The sequence below is a fragment of the Squalius cephalus genome (assembly GCF_949319135.1).
Source record: "Squalius cephalus genome assembly, chromosome: 17".
Taxonomy (NCBI): domain Eukaryota; kingdom Metazoa; phylum Chordata; class Actinopteri; order Cypriniformes; family Leuciscidae; genus Squalius; species Squalius cephalus.
The window spans coordinates 8217825-8240871 of record NC_137138.1 but is presented as its reverse complement, the minus strand read 5'-3'; the positions used below and the strand labels follow the sequence as shown (position 1 = coordinate 8240871).

General features: G+C 36.7%; 1 protein-coding gene across 4 annotated transcripts; it reads right to left on the bottom strand.

Moving 5' to 3' along the window:
* Positions 1 to 157: 157 nt before the first annotated feature.
* Positions 158 to 22251, bottom strand: dennd1a (DENN/MADD domain containing 1A). Of its 4 annotated transcripts, XM_079847803.1 has the most exons (24): positions 22109 to 22246; positions 20557 to 20621; positions 18013 to 18056; positions 15462 to 15511; positions 15170 to 15289; positions 14982 to 15051; positions 14282 to 14362; positions 13877 to 13930; positions 13496 to 13606; positions 13297 to 13397; positions 12563 to 12608; positions 12319 to 12420; positions 11491 to 11616; positions 11151 to 11252; positions 9705 to 9792; positions 9557 to 9594; positions 9355 to 9426; positions 9084 to 9140; positions 8868 to 8984; positions 8629 to 8706; positions 6447 to 6517; positions 5186 to 5314; positions 3826 to 4108; positions 158 to 3299 (listed from the first exon to the last, which is right to left on the bottom strand). In XM_079847803.1, exons 1-24 carry the CDS (start codon positions 22123 to 22125, stop codon positions 2313 to 2315), a joined length of 3009 nt encoding a protein of 1002 aa, XP_079703929.1. In that variant the 5' UTR covers positions 22126 to 22246; the 3' UTR covers positions 158 to 2312. The 4 variants fall into 4 exon arrangements, with proteins under 4 accessions (XP_079703929.1, XP_079703930.1, XP_079703931.1 ...); XM_079847804.1 differs by lacking the exon at positions 8629 to 8706 and having other exon boundaries at positions 22109 to 22251; XM_079847805.1 differs by lacking the exon at positions 5186 to 5314.
* Positions 22252 to 23047: the final 796 nt, after the last annotated feature.

Here is a 23047-nt window from a genome sequence, read left to right as displayed (position 1 = left end):
ACTCGCCAGTTAAATATTGCCTTTTAAACCACCGTGTATATCACAGATTCAGCTCATCTGACAGTTGCTGAAAAAATAACAAAAATACTGCATCTGCTTCAGCCAAAATTGTAAAGGTACTTTTCAGCAAATACTTTTTTTTTTTTGGGGGGGGGGGATATATTTCAACTTAAAGTCTACTTTTGCCATTTTAAATTAGCACTTGATATGCAAGCACACATTTTGATGTAAATAATGTGAAGTTTTGCATTTATCAAATCCTGGAAGGCAAATGCTTTAAGAGTGACTCCAATTTCCAATTGTGTTTTAGCATCCATTTCTGCTAAACATTTTCTTTAAAACTTTCCGTATGAATTATTTACTAAGGACAGTGTTTGCTGTACCAATCATATATCAACCTGACAGCCCATATTTGAACCAAAATGTCTGAACAACCCATGCTGTAAGACTAGGTATACACAACAAACCTCTCAGCAAAAACAGCTCTGAACTTCCACACACACATACACACACACACACACACACTTGCTTGCAATGACCAAATTAAACTCACTCTTTAAGGCCCAAATTAAAAGGTGGTCCAAACGAATCAACTAACAGAATTTTCTAACAGCTCTACAGGTTGGATACAGATGTTCAAGAACACTTTAATAACACAAATAACATTATTTCATATCTTTAAATACAACAATAAAACCAGAGAAGAAGAGACACCAATTCACTCCCTGATGTTCCCTGACATGGACAAAATAACATGTTTCTTTTGGATTTGAGCATTTGGTTGTACACAATTCTTTTCCATGTCAAGATCTGCACAAACAGTGTTCTCCTACTTGCGAGTCTCAGACAAAAATATAGCAAAAAATGCCATGAAACAATGATCCTCCAACACAGATTGTGTATCGTGCTAAACTAAACCCAATAAACAGGCACAGTCTATGACAAGAAAAACAGCTTTTAGAGTTAGGATTCATTTAACACACTTTATAGCAGTATGTATGTTTAAAAAGCGCAAAACAGATCCATTCGAATAAATACCCATAATGCAGAGTGCATGGCAGTAGCAGATTAGATGGAACGGGTAGTGCTAAAAAGAAAGGTCTGATTGGTCGCTTTATGAAAGCTATAAGTCTATTATATGATGCTCAGAATAAAAGAAGATTTCAAACTTCAACATCAAATCAAAGCAAGTGGACAATTAGCATCTAAACTAAACTATTTTGAAACTGAACAGAACCCAGTTCCAGGAGACCCATTTTAACACTTTTGGACTGACACGCAGGCAAGCGGAAGAGGTAAAGCCTGTACCAGTAAGGGGTTTACCACATATTTAATCCAAAAAAAAAAAAAAACACTCTTGATCAGTTTACCTTATTTAATGACACTTTTTTGGTCAAGAGCTAATGCATCAAATGCATCCTGAATTTTTGACCTCTAAAATAAGTGACCTCTAGGGGCAGTGTTGTGTTCTGAAGGGCTGTTAATTCTGACCCGTTCTGAGCGCTAACATTGTGCTGCACACACTATTCTCTATGCAGCGAGTAGTATATAGATTGTACTAGGGCACAATATGTAGTGCAGTATGCATTGTAGTATAACGTATGTAATGTAGTGCAAATATGAAGTACACAGCAGGTACCGCAGCCACATGTAGTATGAAATGTGTATTTTAGGGTGCAGAATGTCATATGCTCTTGTGTCATGTAGTAGGTAGTGTGGAATGTGTAGTATGCAATTTACTAGGGATACACAATATTAGTATTCAAGTGTGTTATAAATGTCAATTTAACAATTGTTTGTATACGTATGCACGAGAATGTGGATGTTAGGGTATGATGATTTAAATTAAAATATGTGTATGGTTAAAAAATAAACTTCTCATTAAAACAGCACTGACTGTTCAGAGGATGTGTAGTTTACTGCCATAAAAGCAATGTCAGTCTAATCGCTAATGCTGGGATGTGGGTCATTATTTTATGGTATCTTTAATATTGTAGTCTGATCCCTATGGGAACTACACTGCTAGCTACAGAAAATACAGTGTTATTCTGCTAATATGTTTTTCAGTGTTAAAATTGGTGCTATTGGAGCAACACGGTTTATCCAGTTGTTATGGGAAATACAGCATTAGCATCAGTGTGCATAAGGCTAAGTGAGTGAGCTAGGCGCAAAAAAAGCACAACACACTCTGGAGGAAAATGTTCAACAGTGCTTTCAGGCCACTAGGAGGCGCAGTCTTAAATACCCACTGGCTCTAAATTTGCAGTCCCTCACTGGTTGGTAGCAGCAGTAGAGGAAATATGTGGGCAGAGCTAGTCGAAAGTTTCCCACCTTCTCCGTAAGTCCTCCACCTTTTTTGGGGGGGGCGTGGCCATTACTGTTGGTGTGGTTGCCATGGTAAGAAGCTCACTAAACGGGTCATGGGGTGCGTCTGTGGAGACTTGCGCAGGGTGGGCAAGAGTAGCCGGAGCAGGCGAGTCTAAGAGGCTTGAGAGAGAGCCACTACTGCTGGAGGACGGAGGAACGCGCCCAGTTGACCACGCCCCAACTGTTGGGGTCACAACCACAGCAGATGCCTGACCATATACTGAGAATGGGCGAGCAGAGGTGGGGAAGTAGTTGGCACCTGGGGAAGGCATGTAGGCTGTGGTGAAAGGGTTACCTGGGGCAACAGGACTATAGTGCCTTTGTGGCGGGTACTGGGACGTTTGGGTGAAGGGGTTCAGTGACACTGGAGGGGGGAAGGCGGGCAGGTTTGGGGGGTTGGGTCGAGGAGGTATAGGGGGTTTAGAGAGGGATGGGGCAGCCTCGTTCTTCATTGTTCCGCACAGAGGGTCCAACAAGCTGAGCAAGTCCAGTCCCTGTTCATCGTTTGGCTTCAACAAGTCTGCCTGAGTTTGTGCTTGGGAGTGAGGAGACATATTCAGCGCTTGCCGAAACTCCTGCCCTCCAGTGGACCCCCCTCCCTCCTTCTCGCAGACATGCTTGACCCCGCGCAGCAGGGTCACAGCTGGTGCCAGCACTGCACCCGGTTCGGGGGTTTTCCGACCTTGGGGACGAGGGATTGTGATACAAGCCCCCTCAGTCTTCTCTCCACTGGGATTTGAACTGTCTCTGCTGGGTGGGCGTGCCTCAGGGGGTTCCAAGGGTGGCACGGAGAGAGGTCTCTCCCAGGATAGTGACTCTCGGCCAAGCAACGTAGATGGGTCCTCCAGTTGGCTCCAGAGCTTGCTATACGGATTGGTGGTTTTAAGACCTGGGAGAGTGCGTGTGCGCTCGCCAGAACTAAGATCCATCCGCTGGAGAACAAACAATTAGAACAAGTTTTTAGATAGATAGAGGCCATGAACACAGATAAATATGGTTGCTTTGGAGTGTTTCACCGTTTAGAGTGTTAACAGGAGTGAAAACCGCAATCCAATCCTAAAACAATCAAGTAGTGACCAGTAAATGTTTATTAAATGCTTCTTGTTTACCGCCATGAGATGACAAAGCATTGCTATGGTTCTCATCATCAATTATTGTGATTTGGGGAGTGTCTTCTGTATTCTGTGCAAGAGGAACAATAATTTAGGACAGTGTTTCTCAAACCTGATCCTGGAAACACAACAACAGTACACATTTTGGATGTCTCCCTTATCTGACCCATCCATTTCAGGTCTTGAAGCCTACTAACAAGCTGATGAGTTGAATCAGGTGTGTTTGAATACAAAAAGTTGTATTGCCTCCAGGAACAAGGTTGGGAAACAGTGATTTAGGTGATTCTCTCGTGCATTAAATTGTGGCTGTCACTCCCAAACCTTTTCAGTGCTTACATAGTCTAACCTGGTAGTTGAAGTTGGCATGTTGTGGGTCTGCTCGAAGCTCCTCCAAACTCCGTGCAGAACTGATTGTAGAGTATGTGCTGAGAGATGGTTTTGTAGTATTTGTAGTTTCTGTACATTCTGGTTCCCCCTGCTGACTACGGAAGGCATCCTGCAACAGGCTCAGGTCAGAGAACTTGTGTAGCACAGGGCTGGACGGAGCAGTGTTACCTTGGAAGCGCTCCCCGACCTCCTCACCTTCTTCCACAAGCTCCGCCTCTTTTAGAGACCTGTATGGCTGGGGCCTAAGTCACATACGCAAACAAAAACACATATGTGCACAACATCCACACCACAAAACACAAACAAGCACACGCAACGCACAACACATGCACAAACAAGTACAGACACACATTGTAATTTTCATGTTAGATGAAAAGCTGTTGAAATGGGCAGATATAGTCAACATACAGTAATAATCAAAATCACTTTGTGTAAATAAGCTGTTGCATGCCACAGGCAAAACATTTTTAAAATCTAGCCATGCAATAAAACTGATTTAAGCCAGCATTAAAGACACATTTAGCAGGCCGCAGAGTTACTAAATATCATGGTGAACAGTGGCCCCAAAAACCATTTGGACAATTAAAACACACTTAAAAGTATAGTAGTCATTGCATTAGATAATAACAGGCTCTCATGCTCTCAGGGCCTGATTGAAGACCAAATACTCTGCCCTATTTTGGATTACTTGCAGACCTTTAATAACATATGCATTAAGGCTGGCTAGAGGAGCACTTCAGTAGTCTAAACAAGTCTAGAGATAGCAAGAGTTTGGACAAGGAGCTGTGTGGCATGCTCAGATCTGAAAGGTTTGATCTTTCTGTTGCTGTATGGACAAACCTGCATGAGTGAGAGGTCGTCATAATATGGTCTGCAAAACAGAGCTGGTCTCCAAACACTAAGTTTGACTATCAAAAACTTTGTCATTGGAGACCAAACACACCACCTAATCCTGGGTATCATGTAGAACTTTAATAACTTATGCAGGGAGGCTAGTGAGAAGAACACTGGAGAAGAGGATGGGGCCAAGCACTAAACCTTGAGGTACCTCTGTGTGTAGTTGACACAGTTCATACTTACAAATCACTTCTACATGTTCCATTATGTTTGACGACTTGAATGTGTTTTGAACAGTATCAGTATATCTAATGCTTCAGCATGGTTTGATATTTTCTAATCTAATGCAATGAAATCCTAACATTTTTTTAGTGTGTCCAAATACTTTTTGGGGGCACAGTAGGTAAAAAGGCCATCAAATATTCACTTTAAGATTAATAGACATTAGAGAAATCAAGAATGAAAACCACTTGAACAGAGACCATTCAAAAGGTGCAGAAAGCATGAAGTGTTCAGGGAAAGCAGCAATGGAGTCGTCATCCTGAGACAGCTCGTCACCCGAAGAGTCCTCACACAGAAACACTGTATAGTGACGAGTTGGACGCACATAACTACAGCGTCAACACGCACACATACAGAGATGCACAGCAGCAACAACAAAAAAGAAAGCATGAACACAAATTGGCAGAGACAGAGAGCCAAGTATCAGGTGTAACCACACACAAATAGACAGATCACAAACAACCATCCCAGTGTGAAAGAGAACACAAGAGTGAGAGAGAGAAGGAAAGAGCAAGTGTTACATGCAATCACACAATCAAGACCACAACATTTTTGCTGTGCTAATTTGTATTTGAGGGATAATGTACAGCCTGCCAGCCACCAGTGTTATCGCTAACTAAAAATATTAAAAAACATATTTGTCAATTGAAATAAAATGTACATTGAGTAAAAAACTTTGAATTGAACATTTTGAAATGAAACCAAACAATAAATATTTATTTAAATAAATAAATAAAAAAACGAAAGTGACAAAAGTACATAAAATTAGTAAACATTAAAATGAAAAGGAAAACTGAAAATGTAAAAGTACAAGCTAAATCAAAAATTTGAAACAAAATTATAATAGTATATAAATTATACTAAAATAACATTTCCAGCCACTATTGCAAAATAAAATGAAATCAGGACCCAGATGCAAAGCAGAGGCATCTTGTATTAAACCAAACGAGTTAATTTTAGCATAATGATCAGCTGGCTGTACATTATCCCACTAATTACATGGATACTAGTCAAATAAAAAAGAGGGGGAAAAAATGTTTTTAGTTTTAATTTTTTCATTATTTTTAATTTAAGACTGGCTTAAAGCTTCTCCTTAATAGTTCATTACAAATAAAAACAATTGGCCAAACTACAACATACTGTTACAATATTACATTTATATATTATTACCAATCTGCAAGTTACTTTTTCCTAAGCATAGCTACAATATAGCATGTCTTCTATTTTAAGTTCTCTTTCATCCAGCTCTTTGTATTTCCTACCAGTTCATTGTTCTGAACAGACAAATATACAGTTTAGCGATCATCAAACAAAAAAATCTGACCACTCAATGCCATGGTTGTGGAGCAAAATATTCCATATAGCCGTGCAATAAAAACCAACAGAAGCAAAAAGACCATTGTCTATTTGTTTATGTTTTGCAAAAGCATATGTGAGAAAGGTTAAGCATTTAAGTCTTACTGTTCAGGGCTTCCCTCTACCCCAATGTTACTGCGTGGTCTCTTTGCCACCAGAGGACGAGGAGGTCGAGCCTGCAAACACACGCAAATACACGTTTTAAACAGTATCCTAATGTCTAAAAAAAGTTCAGGACTTGTTAAATCACTGTTAGGTCAGAGGTTAACTGCTCCCGTCAGGTCAGAGGTCTAAATCCAAGACCTGTGGCAGGAGTGGCAGCCCGAGTAAAGCGGCTTTTAAACCATCCCAAATTAGTAGAGTTTCCACATTCGTTCGGCCCCCAGTTTCTTCTATACTGATAGTAAAAGTAAAACTGATTCAGAGGCAAAAATGAGCTGAAAAGTTTTTAAATACACCTTCTCTAGCTCTCAAGGTCCAGAATCAGGGCTCGACATTGTGAGCATTTCACTTGCTTTTATGACTAAAAATAGATGCGTGCGAACTGTAAAATGTATTTAGAAGTATACGTGCGAATAAACAGTAGGTCCCCATGGGCTGTGTCAAATTTAAAGTAAAAAAACAATTCTTATATATTTTAAAAGTCCTAATTGTCATTTTAGGAGGTCTTAAATTTGAGGATGGAAAACATGAATAGCAATATGGCTTAATGTGATTATTGGTGATTATTTATTTGTGAGCGCTGCACGTTCAAAGTCATAACGTGGCCCTGTTGCGCATTCTAGACGCCCGTGGTTTCAGAGCAGTTTGCACTCAATGTATTTATTTCAAACGATTGCTTATGATCTATTGTCAATGAATTATGAGAATGTTTATTTTATGATGTTTGTATTGTAATGTTTTAGATGGTTGTAAGAGTGCATATTTTAGCTGCCTCTTGTTTGATTGAGCAGCTGGAAGCAGTAAAGACATTTCAAAATAAGAGTCCCGGTGTATTTTGATTAAAAGTCCTGCAACATTTTTTTTTCTGGTTATTATTGGTACAAAATAAACTTCATCTTTACATTAATTAAATGCTTAGAATATACATAATTATTAAAGTCCCGATGAAATCAAAGTTTTTTTGGCTTTTAGTATGAATATGTTAGCCTTATGGTTGTCTCCAAAACAATGACAAAAAAATTACATTTAGAGGATATAAGCTTTCAAAACATACAGTCTCTCACTTCCGCCAATATGGATCAAGGATTTTGATGACATCACTCTGCACTTCAGCTTCTCATCAGATTTTCAGTCCAGTCAAATGCTCTCTAGAATCTAAAAGCGTCCTGCCCCCTACATAATAAATAGACGTTGAAGATACGGCTTAAATTGGTCACTCGTTCAAACATTTACTATTTTCTATATAGTGAATGGCACATAGTGCACTATATAGGGGATAGTGAACGATTCAGACAGTGTATAAATGCTTTCCATTGGGGCGAATGAAGTCTGGTTTCACGTTAGTGTCTCGCAAACCGCACACACAGTCTCCTCCGGTCTGGAGACACGGTAGCACAGAGCAGATCACATGCTCAAGTCGCCGCAGACCAGAAAACCTATCGGACCCATTTGAATTCTACACAGAATGCTATATTTTAAAGCAAAATTTAGGAGATAAGGAGGAGAAATGGTTAGACAGACTCTGCATTAGAAACAGCACTGACGAGTAGTAGAGATAACATTGGTGCCATACACCGACATAAATTACTTTAGTAAAAGTTTCATATTAAATCTAAAAGTAGAATCTACTGTGGCTATCATAAGCTGTCAAATTCAGCTTTGCTGAGCTGTGATATAAACAAAATACTATTGGCCATTTTAAAAAAGGGGAGGGGCTGCTCTATGTCCCACCCTGTCTTCCTGCTTCAATGGAAATTACATCAACACATTGAATAATGCTGAGCGTTTCAAGGCACTTGAGTGACACTTTAAATAAATACAGTTTAAAGCAGAAAAAAAAAAGTAAGTGTCACACCCTGAGAAGAGATTGAAACCAGAGAAAAAAAGTTTGTGCGGTGGGAAAGTAAGTGCAAACACACATGATAAACTCATTCATGTGTGTGAGCGAGCATTTATCTGTGGAATAGGAACTGAAGTTAGATCACACAGACATGTAAATACACACGCATGCACACAAACAGTGTCCTGCAGAACACAAATATAACAAACTCCAGTGCAGACGCCAGGTCAGAGGGGAATATTTGAGCTCAGGGTGACAGCTCAGAGGTCAGCGGCATGTACTCACTGGTCGTGTGCTGCGCTGCAGTTTGGAGGGATGGGGGGGAGGGGGGCGTTGTGGCCGCGGGGGCCGTGCCTGATCAGTCTGCTCCAAACATACAAACATGCACACACTTTTATCTATAAAAATATGGTTTCTCTTACACACTTTCTAAAAATGAACAATCCAACACAGACTAAAAGGACTGAATCCTAATTACTATGTCCATGTTAACTGAAATAACTTAAGTAATTCCCCACACCCACCTGTCCAAAATGAACTGTGATTGGACGTCTCTGGTCCCAGGTGAGGGAGTCTTTGCTGTGTGTGGAGGGTAAGTTGGTGGAGCCAGGCTCTTCTGAGTAGCCATTCTCTGCAAGCTCCTGGAAGTGAATGAGTTTGAATGACAATGCATGCACATATGTTTATGCAAAAACAATGAATAATCGTGCTTTTGTGTGTGAGGGTGAATGTTTGAACACCTTTTGTTTGAGTCTACTCTTGACTTCTTTGATGCCCATCTTGGCATGGTCTTTGGCCTGTAGAGGAAACATCAGAAGATCAGAAGATAATCAGAAATCTCTCATAATGAAAGAAAGAAAAATTATGAAATTATATACATCTTATATAAAAAGAGAATAATAAAAATATAGAGAAAATCATAGAGAAACCCCTCTCATGGAGAAAACAATAATTCACTCACACAGAGACAGCTGAGAAAGAAGTAACAAATGTTTACACATGGATACATACAAATTTGTAAACTGTCTTCATTGCAGGATTTGCCTTTGTCTTCACCGTGTTTAAGATGGCCCCACTGCCCTTCTGTAAGCGAAAGATGAAAAAGACATCATCAGATATGAGCAAATATACACATTCACTCCAAAAGAAATATTAGAATCGGTACAGTTCAACCTCTTTAGCACACACAAAAACAAAAATCAAGAAGTTTCACCTTCACTGTGAAAAGCCACTGATATGTCTTATCACTGCCTGTAACCGAAATATTTAACAGACACAAGCAAATTAAAAAACAGTAACATAGAATAACATGAATTTATTAGCTGAACAATGACCATACAGACAAAGTGAGAGTCTCTTACCAGCATACTCTCCAATGTTGATCTCCTCCTCAAACTGATCGCTGAACCCTTCACCGGAGTTCAATAGCTCCAGACGGCCATCTATAAACTGCAAACACACACACATAAAATAAAGCAATTATCTCTATGCAGGCGTCTCGCACTGCGAGAAGAACCAATGACACTTTCTAAAAAACAAACATTTTTTTTTTATCAATTTAAAACAAGTGAAGAAAGAACTCACAAATAGCTTAAACTGATTATGACTAATAACATGTTAACATGTTATGAATAATAATCATAAGTGACGTGAGTTACATAATCAGATTACTTTTACAAGTAACTAATATGGTACCGCATTACTTTAAATTTAAAACAAAATATGAGTTACTTTTTCAATCAAGTATCGCAAGTTACTTTGTTTTCCCATTTATGTACTGAGTGCTCTCCAGTCCCCATGTTGAGAGAAATAGTGAGTTAGTGCCGAGGCTTTGTATGTGCTGTGTGAACATGATGAATATTATATAGTTCTAGACTGAATGTGAGCATGCATTTACTCAATTGCACAAAAACAGATTCAGCATTTCTCAAAATGAAGAAAAACAATAAATGCAAACTTGGAATATTACGCAAACCTGCAATAATTAAATTCGCTAAATTACACAAGTATAGTTTATGTATTTAGTCTCACTTTATGAAACAATGTCTTTGTTGCTGACCTTCGATGATCCAATTTAAACATACCATTAGGCAAAAAATACTTTAGCTGAACGTCACATTTGTGTTTAATTTGTTGTTTTTATTGCTAAAGTAAGAGAGTTGAACTTTCTTCTCCTGCATCCTATTCTTGTGCAATCCAGAATGGCAGCGAAGCTGAAAGGTTTGTTTGAGCTTCTGTACAGACGTGAATTTGCATTTCCTTCAGCCTGAAATAACTTTCCCCAACACTGCTAATAATCATGATCATTAATATGCCTCACTATGTGCATTAATCCAGTGCTTACAATAAAACTCAGCTATACTTTGGGGACAAAATTCCCTGAAAGTTAGCTTAAGTTGACAAATGCTCTGTTTGATTCTAAAATTGCTATTTATACAGAACATCATGTAAAGCACGAGTAAGAGAAGTATGCCAGTGGTATTTCAGTATTATTTATATACAATTGTAGCAATTTTTAGTATTTAGTTTTTATTTAAATTTTAGTGCAAGTATTCACGATTTTGTTATGTGCCTTTGACATTTTTATTTGGTTTGGGTTTTTTATATTTCTAATATAGCTTTAATTAAATTTTATTTCAGTTTTAGTAAATTTAGAACTAAAAACGAACAGCTGTTGTTTTATAATTCAAAAGATAAACTTCTAAGCTTATAAAATAAATGGAGCAATATTCATAATTAGCTTTATATGAAAACAATAAATGTCTATTGCATGCTCTCATTCAGATAGCTAGGTAAACGTGTAATACCTGTTTAAAGAACTGTAGTTGGATAGCGTTCTGGAGAAACTGTCTCATTGTGCTGGATCTGTGTGTGATGAATGTTTCCTCGCTGAACGTGATTGGCTCCTCCTGAACATATGGACAAATAGGAAGGAAAAACATGCCGCTTTATACCTGAGCATTTATATTCAGAGAGCTACATGAACTGTCCACTAGAGGACATTGTCTCACAGCTAGCCTGAATATTCTTGCACATTCAACAGCACAAATACCTCATTCCTCAAATGCTCAGAGCCAACATTTATAACCATTTCTGAACTTCACTCAGAACCATAAGCACATCAATACTACTAACTTTCTCTCTCACCGGTTCAATGTGTAGTGCGTTCCTGTAACTACCGAACAGAGCTGCCTGCGCCTTCAGAAACGCCCTGGCCACCCCGTCTCCTGTCGTTGAGGAAACTTTTCTTAGGCGGTTCTTTAACGAAGATACCTACAACACACATACGTATATCACTTATATCATCATTATAAATATATTTCATTAACACTTTACAACATGGTCTCATTTGTTGTTAACCGTAACTATGAAACAAACAATGAGCAATATATTTTTACAGCAGTTATTTAAGTGCCCCTATTATGCAAGGCTTGGAATTGCGACCATTTTGGTAGCATATGCTCCCGCAATTTAGTCCGTGCGACCTCAAAAATATTTAGGGGCATTTTTGTGAGTGCACATTATTGTTGTGGTGCAACCTGTTTTTACTTCTCTAAAAAAAGTTTGCTAATTACTGCACAGTATGTGCCTGATGTGAGCTGATACAGTGACACGTGTTACAATTCGGCTCCTGTTATGCTATTTTAAAGGTTCCTAATATTGCTTTAGAGGTCTTTTACAATAGGTTTGCATGCAACCAAAAAATACAATTTTAAATGAACTAATGTTAACAGATACAATTTCTGATTTAAAAAAAATGTATTGGTAAATGTTATAGAAATTAACATTAACTAAGATTAATAAATGCTGTAGAAGTACTGGTCATTGTTAGTTCATGTAGTTAACAAATGTAACAAATGAAACCTTATAGTAAAGTACCTATATTTCTATATCAGATCATCCTGTCAAATCAAAATAAACACTTACAACTTTTGTGGAGATCTGAGCAGGTTGTGCTTATGTTTATTTACTTACCACATCATTAGGAAGGTTTTGCAGGTCATCAAACGGCGTTTCAAGTGTGTTTGTGTCTACATTGAGAAGTACCACATCATCTAAAGCCATACCTCGCACCTTCTGTTACGACAACAAACACAGATACACACAAATCTTTCTAAATACAGCCTAGAATTTAGCTACGCTAAAACCAATAACCGCAACATGGATAAATATGAATATGCAGTTATGGTAAAATAAGGTAAAATAAGGTCAAATATACCTCCATGAGACTGGAGTGCACACCGATGAGGTATGGCATTGGAGCGCTAACAAAGAAAAAAACACCACACATCAGTATGCTTTATGCCTTTTAAAATGTATTAAATATATGATTATATACAAACATATTTAAAATGATTTTACATAATTACAAAAGATTTCTATTTTAAATAAATGCTGTTCTTTTGAACTGTCTATTAATCAAAAAAAATAATAATTGAAAAAGGTATCAAGGTTTCCACAAAAATATTAAGCAGCACAACATTAATAATAAAAAGAAATGCTTCTTAAGTAGCAAATCTACATAGAAGGATCATGTGACACTGAAGACTGGAGTATTACTGCTGAAAATTCAGCTTTGCATCACAGGAATAAATTTCATTTTAAATTGTAATAATATTTCACAATATTACTGTTTTGACTGTGTTTTTGATCAAATAAATGCAGCCTTGGTGAGCATAAGTGACTTCTTATCTTGACGACTATCTTACCGTTAATGTATTGTTTGTAATTAAATATGTAAGATTAAAATTCATTTAATAAAATCTTAAAATATATTCAAATCTTCTACATTTTGTGAGGAAAGTCTCATGGAGAAAAAAGTTAATAACTGAGCCAAATAATGCCCTTATTGATATATAAAAATGTAGGTGAAGTACTAAGCAGCTTAATTTAAAAACAATAGAAATGGGAGGCCCTTAGTAAGTATAGATTAATAAATGTGAGTGTACTCACCAGCAGTAGTCTATTAAATGCTGTGGCAGGACTGGAATGTAAACATGCTGCCAGAACATGGGATATAACATGGCTGCTGCACCATGAACACATGCGGTTAACTGAGAGAGAAAGAGAGAGAGGATGTTTATTAATACCCCTAAAACGAGTAAAGAAGCGACCAATGATAGAGAGAGATGGTGGTAGAGATGTTGCTCACAGTACTCAGCTTGCTGCAGCTAATAAGGATTCGTCTTTCGTACAGCATGCTAGCGTACAGATGCAGCATGTTATTTACATCCACTGCTACGAAATACTCGGTCAGATTTCTCTGCAAATAAAGAAAAATACATTTTTTAAAATCTGAGCAGTTAAAACATTTTGCATGAGTTTCAATGTGTTGGACATGTTATATGGCATAATGACAACTAGTTAGAAGACGTCAGATACATTTAATTTTCAGACAAGCTTTATCATTTTAAGCGTGTGCATTCTCAGACATCCTTTAATATTTGTAAAAAGTCCCATCCAAATTGAAATTAGTCACCAGTGTGACTAATAGGGTTGAGATAACTTGGTCAAGGTAATAAGACAGACTTACATTTTCAGGTATACTGGGTAATTCCCTAGGATCAGGCACTGTGAAAAACAAATGCTAGAGAGGGAGAGAGAATTGTAAAGTCTAATTAGAAATGTAATTAGATGTATACGAGAGATTAATGAAAGCATGTGTATTTCTGTATATTAGAGGTCTTCACGGGGCCACTTGGATCTGAAAACCAGAGGTTTCGGGTCCAAAACTTTGACAAGTGCCTTGGACACAGGTCGGGTCTGATATTAGTAGCTTCGGGTCTTGGGTAATTTAAAGTAAATGTGCTTTTACCAAATGGACCTGAGAAGACCCGAATTGTTTTATTAAAATATGCCAGCTTTCCACTATTCGTTTCAGGTTTTTAACTATTATTATTTAAAACAAATAGACAAATAGAGCTATACTGTGTATTACCACACTCAAATGCACAGGCACTCCAGGATCAGGGATGTTTAACACATGTAGAGACTCTAACAATTCTCTCCATTGACTGTCCTGTAACACAAATACACACAGATTTAAAAAAAACAAAACGAAAAGATGTTGAACCACTTTAACTAAGCATTGCTACATCAGTTTTACATGCATGCATGTGTGATTTCGCTACACTTCTGGGGTCAAACAGCGAAAATATCCTCATAAATGATTTACACTACCATTCAAAAGTTTGAGGTTGTTAAGATTTTGTTAAATGTAAAAATGTTACATGTCTCTAAAATGTCTCTATTGCTCACCAAGGCTGCGTTTATTTAATAAAAAAAATGCATTTAAAACAGTAATATTGTGAACTATTATTACAATTTTAAATATTTTTTATATAATATTTAATAATAATTTAAATGTCATTTATTCCTGTGATTTAAAGCTGAATTTTCAGCATCATGATCCTTTAGAAATCATACTAATATGCTGCTCATGACAAAAACTATAATTTAGGGTCAGGGTTTCAGTTTTTCAAGGGAATTGTAATTAAGGCCTTAATGTAAAGTAGGAAATCAGTGAGAAAACCTCATTTACATGGCAAACTAAATGTGTATGAGTACATTTGTGCATATAACAGCATATAACGAGTGACATGATATATGACATATATTGTCATACGTGCACCACTGACCTGTCCTTTGGTTGAATAGTCTGCCAGGATATTCAACAGTTTGTAAAACACCTCAAACCAGGGCAGGTAGCTGAACAGAGACAGAGAGACTACAATTAGATCAACTTGATCTACAAGAGGTGGATGACAAAAATAGTTTCTTTTAAATGAAAATGTAAACTTGTACTCTCAAAACCAACAATTTGTACCTGAGGATGCAGTGACAGCTGTGAGCTCCCGATGAGAGGCGACAGAAACCAAAGCGCTGTTTACTCTCGATATCCGTTAGAACAAAGGTGAAGTTCTGCCCCACGTGGCCCACTGACATACTGAAACACAAGACAGGGTCAAAGACAAAATTAGAATCAAACATATAAAGAAGGATTAAGAGAAGCTGGAATTAGTAAAAGACAGTGATGCTGGAGGCCCTTCAAAAGAGAGAGAGAGTAAAAATGAGGTTCCTCAAAAGCTAAACAGATTAAAGATTGCATGTAACATTACCTGTCCATATTGAAGGGGAAACAAAACTTTGGGATAGTCTGTAGCGTTTCCTGAAAACAGATTGAGAAAAAAAAGAATTCATACTCTACCAGTCAAAAGTTGAGTAATTAAAAACTCTTTTATGTTTTTGAAAGAAGTCTCTTATGCTCAACAATACTTCATTTATTTGATCAAAAATAAAGTAAAAACAGTAATATTGTGAAATGACAATTTAAAATTACTGTTTTATATTTGAATATATTTTAAAATGTAATTTATTCCTCTGGTGGTAAAGCTGTATTTTCAGCATCATTACTGTAGTCTTCAGTGTCACATGATCCTTTTTTATATGCTGATTTTGCTGTGAATTATTATCAATTATCATTGGCGCTCAATTATTAATAGTGGTTGAAATGTTGAAAACTGTTTTTGCTGCTTAATATTTTTGGGGAAACTGTGATACTTTTTTTAAATAATTCTTTGATGAATCGAAAGAACAACATTTATTTGAAATGGACATTTTTTGTAACATTATAAACGTCTTTGCTGTCATATTCATTTCTTTAAATATTACTTACTCAAAACTTTTGAATGGTAGTGCATCACAGTTTCCCAAAAAAATATTACTCCAGTTTTCAACATTGATAATTAAGAAATGTTTCTTGAGCATCAAATCAGCATATTAGAATGATTTCTGAAAGATCATGTGACACTGAAGAAAATTCAGCTTTGCATTACAGGAATAAATCACATTAATAAATCGTCATTATTCCATATAGTTGACCGGTACTGTACACTGAAACATAATTATTAACTTCATTCACACAAAAGGCCAAAATGTACAGATGACACTGTGTGTGGGACTACCATAGTATCCAAACCCTTGTGTGTGAGCGGTCGCTCTGGTACCCCTCCATATGGACTTGAGCCCCCAGGGGTGTGTGTACGTGTGAGTGTGTGTGTGTGTGTGTGTGTGTGTGTGTGTTTTCCTGCCCTCATCTGTGTCAGGAGTTAGGGATTATCCCGGGAACAATAGCAAGGGAGGGGACACGGCCCAGATTACAGAGCTTCACCGCTGGTTTCTGACACCCAGATCGTCCTCTGGGACCACTGGACCCAACAATCAGGGTGAGTAAAGCTGCATGTGTGCTGAGACACTGTGAAATTGCAAACAACTGGTACACACTTCAGTTCCAGTTATACACACACACCAGCTTTAGTAGGTGATGTCGTCATGGCAATGCATCATTAACGTTTCAAACCAGTTGCTGTGTCTGATATCGCTTCCCATTCCCTATTTAATGCATTATAGATTCCTTGATTCCTCCAATCTTTGTCATCATCAGTCATCATCAGTTGATTTTAAAAATGTTATAAACTATAGTATTTGTTAAAAAAAATTATTTATATATATTTATATATATATATATATATATATATATATATATATATATATATATATATATATATATATATATATATATATACTACTGTTTGAATACTATACTACTGTTCAAAATAATTTTTTAAATAAGTTTTATTCGGCAAGGACGCACAATTTCAAATAAATGCTGTTTTTTCTATTCATCAAAAATCTTGAAAAAAAAATCCATCACTGTTTACACTAAAAAATTGCTGAGCTGAAATAAACAGTTTTCACCATTGATAATAATAATAATGAGAAAAATGTTAGAATGATTTCTGAAGGATCATGTGACACTGAAGACTGGAGTAATGATGCTGAATATTCAGCTTTGCATCACAGGAATAAATTACATTAAAAAAATATATTAACATAGAAAACAGTTATTCAAAATTGTAATAATATTTCACAATATTACTGTTTTTACTGTATTTTTTATCAAATAAATGCAGCCTTGGTGAACAAAAGAGATTTATTTTAAAAACATTAAGAAATCTTTCAGACCCCATACATTTCATTGTGTACAATTTGGTTTGGTGTACAACCATTTAGTTGTGTACAATTATAAATTAATTAATACAATTATTTATAATTAGAAAATAACTATTCTAATTATGAACAAATAATTTTTTGCCATTCATTTGTTGGTAACGTTATTGTTAAGATTTAATTCAAATGACCAAATAAAAGTTATCACCTGAAGGTAACATGTTTGTCAACTATAGTGAATGTTATGATGTCTTTATTATAGATTTAAACAAAAGTGATCTTATCCAGGTACAAAAAACTGCTCAGTACAGATAAGAGAGTTGAGATATTAAAAGAAACTGAGCACTCTCAGGCACACAGTATTTACATCAGTGTATATATATATTTGCTTGCTAAGTCCCCTTATATAGTGTATCATTTTCTTTCATTTCCTCTTTGTTAGCCTGAGTCTGAATCCTAAGCAAGTTTGTTAAAACTGCATAAAGACGGTGTTTGGTACCATGGACCCTCTTAGAGAATTACACCCAATCTCTAGTGGTTTAAACTCCATCTGCCAGAACAGGTGCTCATTGCATTATCACTGAGGTGAACAGCAATTATGAGATCTCCACCCCAACATCCCCAGAGAGAGAAAGAGAGAGCAAATAATGAGGCACAAACCTGGTCAGCGTATGTGTCGGGGAAACTCCTTCGCACCTCTGGTCCTGAGAAGAACACACAAATCAAATGATTAACAATATATAGACAAATACGCAGATAAAAACGGCTGCTTTCTTTATAAGCATGGTCTCCGCAGTTTCAGATGCAGAACTCAAAACACAATGATTTATTTTCTTTGGTTTAATATGTAAAAACGATGAACCGTACACAATAAGAACAGGAACATGAACATTTATAGAAAGTAAATGTCATCAATTTTGATTACTTCCAGATTTTGAGATACTTTCAGCCAAACTGCATATTTGAGCACCGTACATGTTATTGTCAGACTAGGATGAAACAAACCCTGCATAGTGACATATTCAGGTTATCTTAAGTTTCACTGTCAAATATAAATAAGGGTTGAGATATTGACCCAACACTTCTGGGCTGATCTGAAAGGGTTTCCACTGATTTCAGAGGGATATGTGACTGTGTGGATGGATGTGTGCATCATGGGAGGGCTCGTCTCAGGAGGAAACACCCAAGATGCTTTGCTCCTGCTGCCCTCATCAAACCATACGGTCACTAAGCAACAGTCACCTAGAGGTCTGCATTGGGGGAGTTCTCAAACAGCTCACGTACATATTTTTACCAAAGACTAAGACTATAAAAAGATGGTGCACTCATATTACTATGAATGGGAGAAAGTGCAACGTGCAATATGGCGGAATAAGCCCCATCTTCTGAATAAGAGCCAACTGGCACTGCAGCTGCAGTTAGAAGCTCCTGTTGATTTAGAAACAGTCAGCGTTCTGAGACGAGCACTTATGACTGTGCATGCACATTGCTAAAAAAATGCAGTTTTTTGCCATGATGTGAGCATTTACAAACAAAATGTATGAGGCAGTTAGATATTATTGGTGATTTCAAATATGAAAGATGGCTACCGAGTAAAATGACTTGCCTTAAAGGGACTTTGATTTCACACACACTACCATTCAAAAGTTTGGGGTCAGTAAGATTGTCTTTTTTGAAAGAAATGAACACATTTATTCAGCAAGGATGCATTAGATCAAATTTAAAAGAGACATTAAAGATATAGAAATGATGTTGCAAAAGATTCCCATTTCAAATAAATCATGTTCTTTTGAAATTTCTATTCTATTCTAATAAAATATTAAGCAGCACTCATTTTGAACTCATTTTAACATTGATAATATTATGAAATGTTCCTTGAGCAGCAAATCATCATATTAAAATTATTTCTGAAGGATCATGTGACACTGAAGACTGGAGTAATGATGCTGAAAATTCAGCTTTGCCATCACAGGAATAAATTATGTTTTAAATTATGTCAAATAGAAAACAGGTCATTTAAATTGCACTAATATTTCTAAATATGACTGTATTTTTTAATCAAATAAATGTAACCTTTGTGAGCATAAGAGACATAAATGTCAAAAATCTTACTGGCCCCAAACGTACATAGTATATATTTGTTTACATGCTACTAAATGTCTCAACCAACTCTTGTCTCAATCTCTTTCAAATATTTAATGACATCAAACTCATTAAAGTGCCCCAATTATGGTTTTCAAATATATTACCTCTCATGCAGTGTGTAATAAAGCTGTTTGTGAATGTAAACGTTCTGCGAAGTTGTAAAGTCAAAAGTGCACAATAAATAAACGTATTGTCTCCTGAAAGAAAGAATCGACTTTGAACCAATCATACGAGTCGTTTGTAATTTGAATCATACTGCGTTATGGTTCTATGTCACTAGATAAGACATTTGCATAATGCCCACGTTGTTCGCCTGCAAACAACTTGACCAGCCCTCAAACACGTCCTTTCACTGACGATACTGACGACTGCTTCTCAAATCTCAGAGTTCAACGCGGGATCCGCAAAAACGCTTGCTCTTGAAGAGAGACAGATCCTGAGATTGATCGAGTCGTTTAAGAATCATTGAAATATAGTGATGTGCTATATTTATTATGAGAAAATAAAACTGTTTTTTGACCTTTGATGCATGTAAACCTGTTGTATAAGACCTCCCAAACAAAATTTGGAGCCTGTAAAATAGCATAATAGGGGCACTTTAACTGTAGAGGCCGGTTCTTCCTCAGAAGTGCTCAACATAGCAGCCTGTTTCCTTATAAACAGGTTTCCTGGTGGACTGATAATACACACCAGGATCTTTTGTTAATTTAAGTGCTTGAACCCACACACTCCCAATGCACTAAATCACTCAGCAGGCCTTTGACTGCATTCCTGATCACACACCAGGAAATGACGCGAGTTACACTTTATTATTTGTTTTTTAGATTCACTCATTGGACCACTACATACTTAAATCACTCCAGGCTAACAGCCAGGCGAATCTTGTATATTTATCATACATGTAACCAAATTTTCTTATCTTGCTCTTCCTTACTTGATACTGAGAATTCTATTTAAAAAGAAATACAACAGATCATTCTGAGGAAGTACAGTATGTGTGGGCGACATGAATATTTTTAGAAGTATATCACATTTCTGAAACAGAGTGAGAGGACTCACCAGAGCCAGCCGTCCCAGAATGCACCACCTCCATGTACACCTCAAAGGTTGAGCCGGGGCTCTCCCTGAAACATAAATAGCACAGAAAGGGTCAGAGGTCAAATATGGATATACTCTATAAGGAATGTGAAGACTAACTAAGGCTTTTAAAAGAAAATCAACAGTAACATTTTGCATTCAAAAATCTGCCCTTGAGATATTACAACAAATTTCCCATTTGAACCCAAAAAGTACAGTTCCACTGACTTGAGATGTAACAACATAGCTGACCACATTACTAAATATCTTGCCCACAAAGATACACTCTGTCTGCAACATGGCAAAAACATCTTACTTGTAGTTTTGAGAACAGGTTTTAAAATGTATTTATATGAGCACTTTGGCCTATATAAAGTCAGCCAACAAATAAAAAAATAAAAAAAAATAGCCAAACTAAATTGCTCTTGTTGTATAGCTAAAACTAAAGACGTGTGGGACATGATCTGATGTTAGATTAATATGGTCACATTCACCAAGTTACAGAAATTAGGCTTGTCTACTGTAGTGAAAAGAGGATCTTATCTGACTAGTGACTACCATAACAGAAACCACAAAATAATCTTTTCATCTGATCAGAAATGAAAATTAAGTTCCTGAAAGTCAATAAACCTAGACAACCAAAAAAAAATAACAGCCTTAGCGCAGTTTCTTTAATGTTTGCAAATATTTTACAAGTATTGCAGAAACCATGTTATGGAATAATTCAAATTAAGATGGTGGTCAGAATGTGCATTAAATATACTAGACACAAATGCATAAGGATACTGAATATTTTCAACAACTTCACTATATATAACCTAGGCCTAAATATGATCTGGAAATGATTGTTTAATTTAGGATATCTAATACCTCTACTAACAACTATGAAGAGAAAGATCAACAAACTTCACAAACTGAATGACTGTCTTTTCCATGTGTACAAGAGAAGCTTTTTAGTGAGCGAAAATATGTTTATATCTGACTTTGTTCTGTCCTTCATGCTGTTTCCAAAACATCTTATCGTGGGCCAATTTTAAACCCTGGAAAACACTGTTACCACAGACTGCTCTTTATCATGTCTTATTCATACAATGCATTGAATTACCAAAGCAAGTAAGCGTCACTGAGCTGGAAACAATGTAATAGACTCCACCTTCACTGAAATACATGTGTCTGCTTTATTTGACATAGATATGCATTTCTTTTATCAAGCTGTGAAAATGATGTCTTATTAACATAACAAAATGGACAGTAATTCATCCCTGCAGGACATGTAAACAATCAGTCTCATGGACTTCATGTGTCTCCAGTAACTTACTGCAAAAATGCACAACCCTCCAGGTAATATAATACATGAAAACATAATTAAGTGCTGCATTTATCATACAAATAACTAAACAAATACCCAAATCCGCAAAGCAAAGTCTCTCTCTCTGTCGCAACAAGTCTAAACAGGCCTTTTAGGGAGGTCAGAACTCGCATTTATAACAACACTGTATGTCACACAAAAGGGGAGAGAGACATTGACGCTTACTTGATACGAGAGCCCATTGTATCCTTTATTCAAATCCAATCCCTTCCTCAGATTTATGTGACAATAACCCGCTGTCGGAGTTATATTTCCCGTTACCCCCGTCACATACTGCACAGGAACGCCATGGTCTCCACGCGCGGATCACGGTACTACGGCCTTGGTGAATTATGGGAGTTGTAGTTTTTAAGGCGTGTCTGCGGTTGTCAGTCGATAGAGCGCCGAACTACATTTCCCACAGAGCCGTGACGTACGAGTCTCCTGACACAGAAGGGAGTGTAGTATGATGCCTGGGCATTGCAACAATGAATTGCAATAACAACTGTTACAGCTGTATGACAGATGATCAGTGTGGATGTTTTTATTGTTAGGAGTGCAGTGACTGAGTCAGAATCTAAAACTACTTTGGTAGGCTACACTTTATGAAAGGAGAATGTATCCTACAGTGGTATTTTGATGATGGTGTTGCCAAACGGAGTCTGTTGATGTGAAATAAACTTCAGTTCAGGTTGCTGGTGGTGTTTATGATATTGTTCTTTCTTTCTTTAGACTTCTCATAAACAAAGATTTTCATCCTAAATCAATGGTAGCCTATAGGCTATTTACCATACCCTAACCCACACAAACATTGTTTCTGAATGTTGTAAAAACTTTTAAGATTAAATCATGCCTGCAGTAGGCTATCCTGCAAACATTTTTTTGCCAGAATATACATTATTTGGCCTAATTTTGTATCCAAAATTTCCATTAGCCTATCCACAATAAATAAAATTAGCTCCGATTGGATGACAGCCTATTTCTAGATATAGTGATTTTTTGAGGAAAATATATTTTTTAATGGGGTTGCACTGCATACTACATTTCCCTGTTTCAAAATAGAATAGAATAGAATAGAATAGAATAGAATAGAATAGAATAGAATAGAATAGAATAACTTTCACA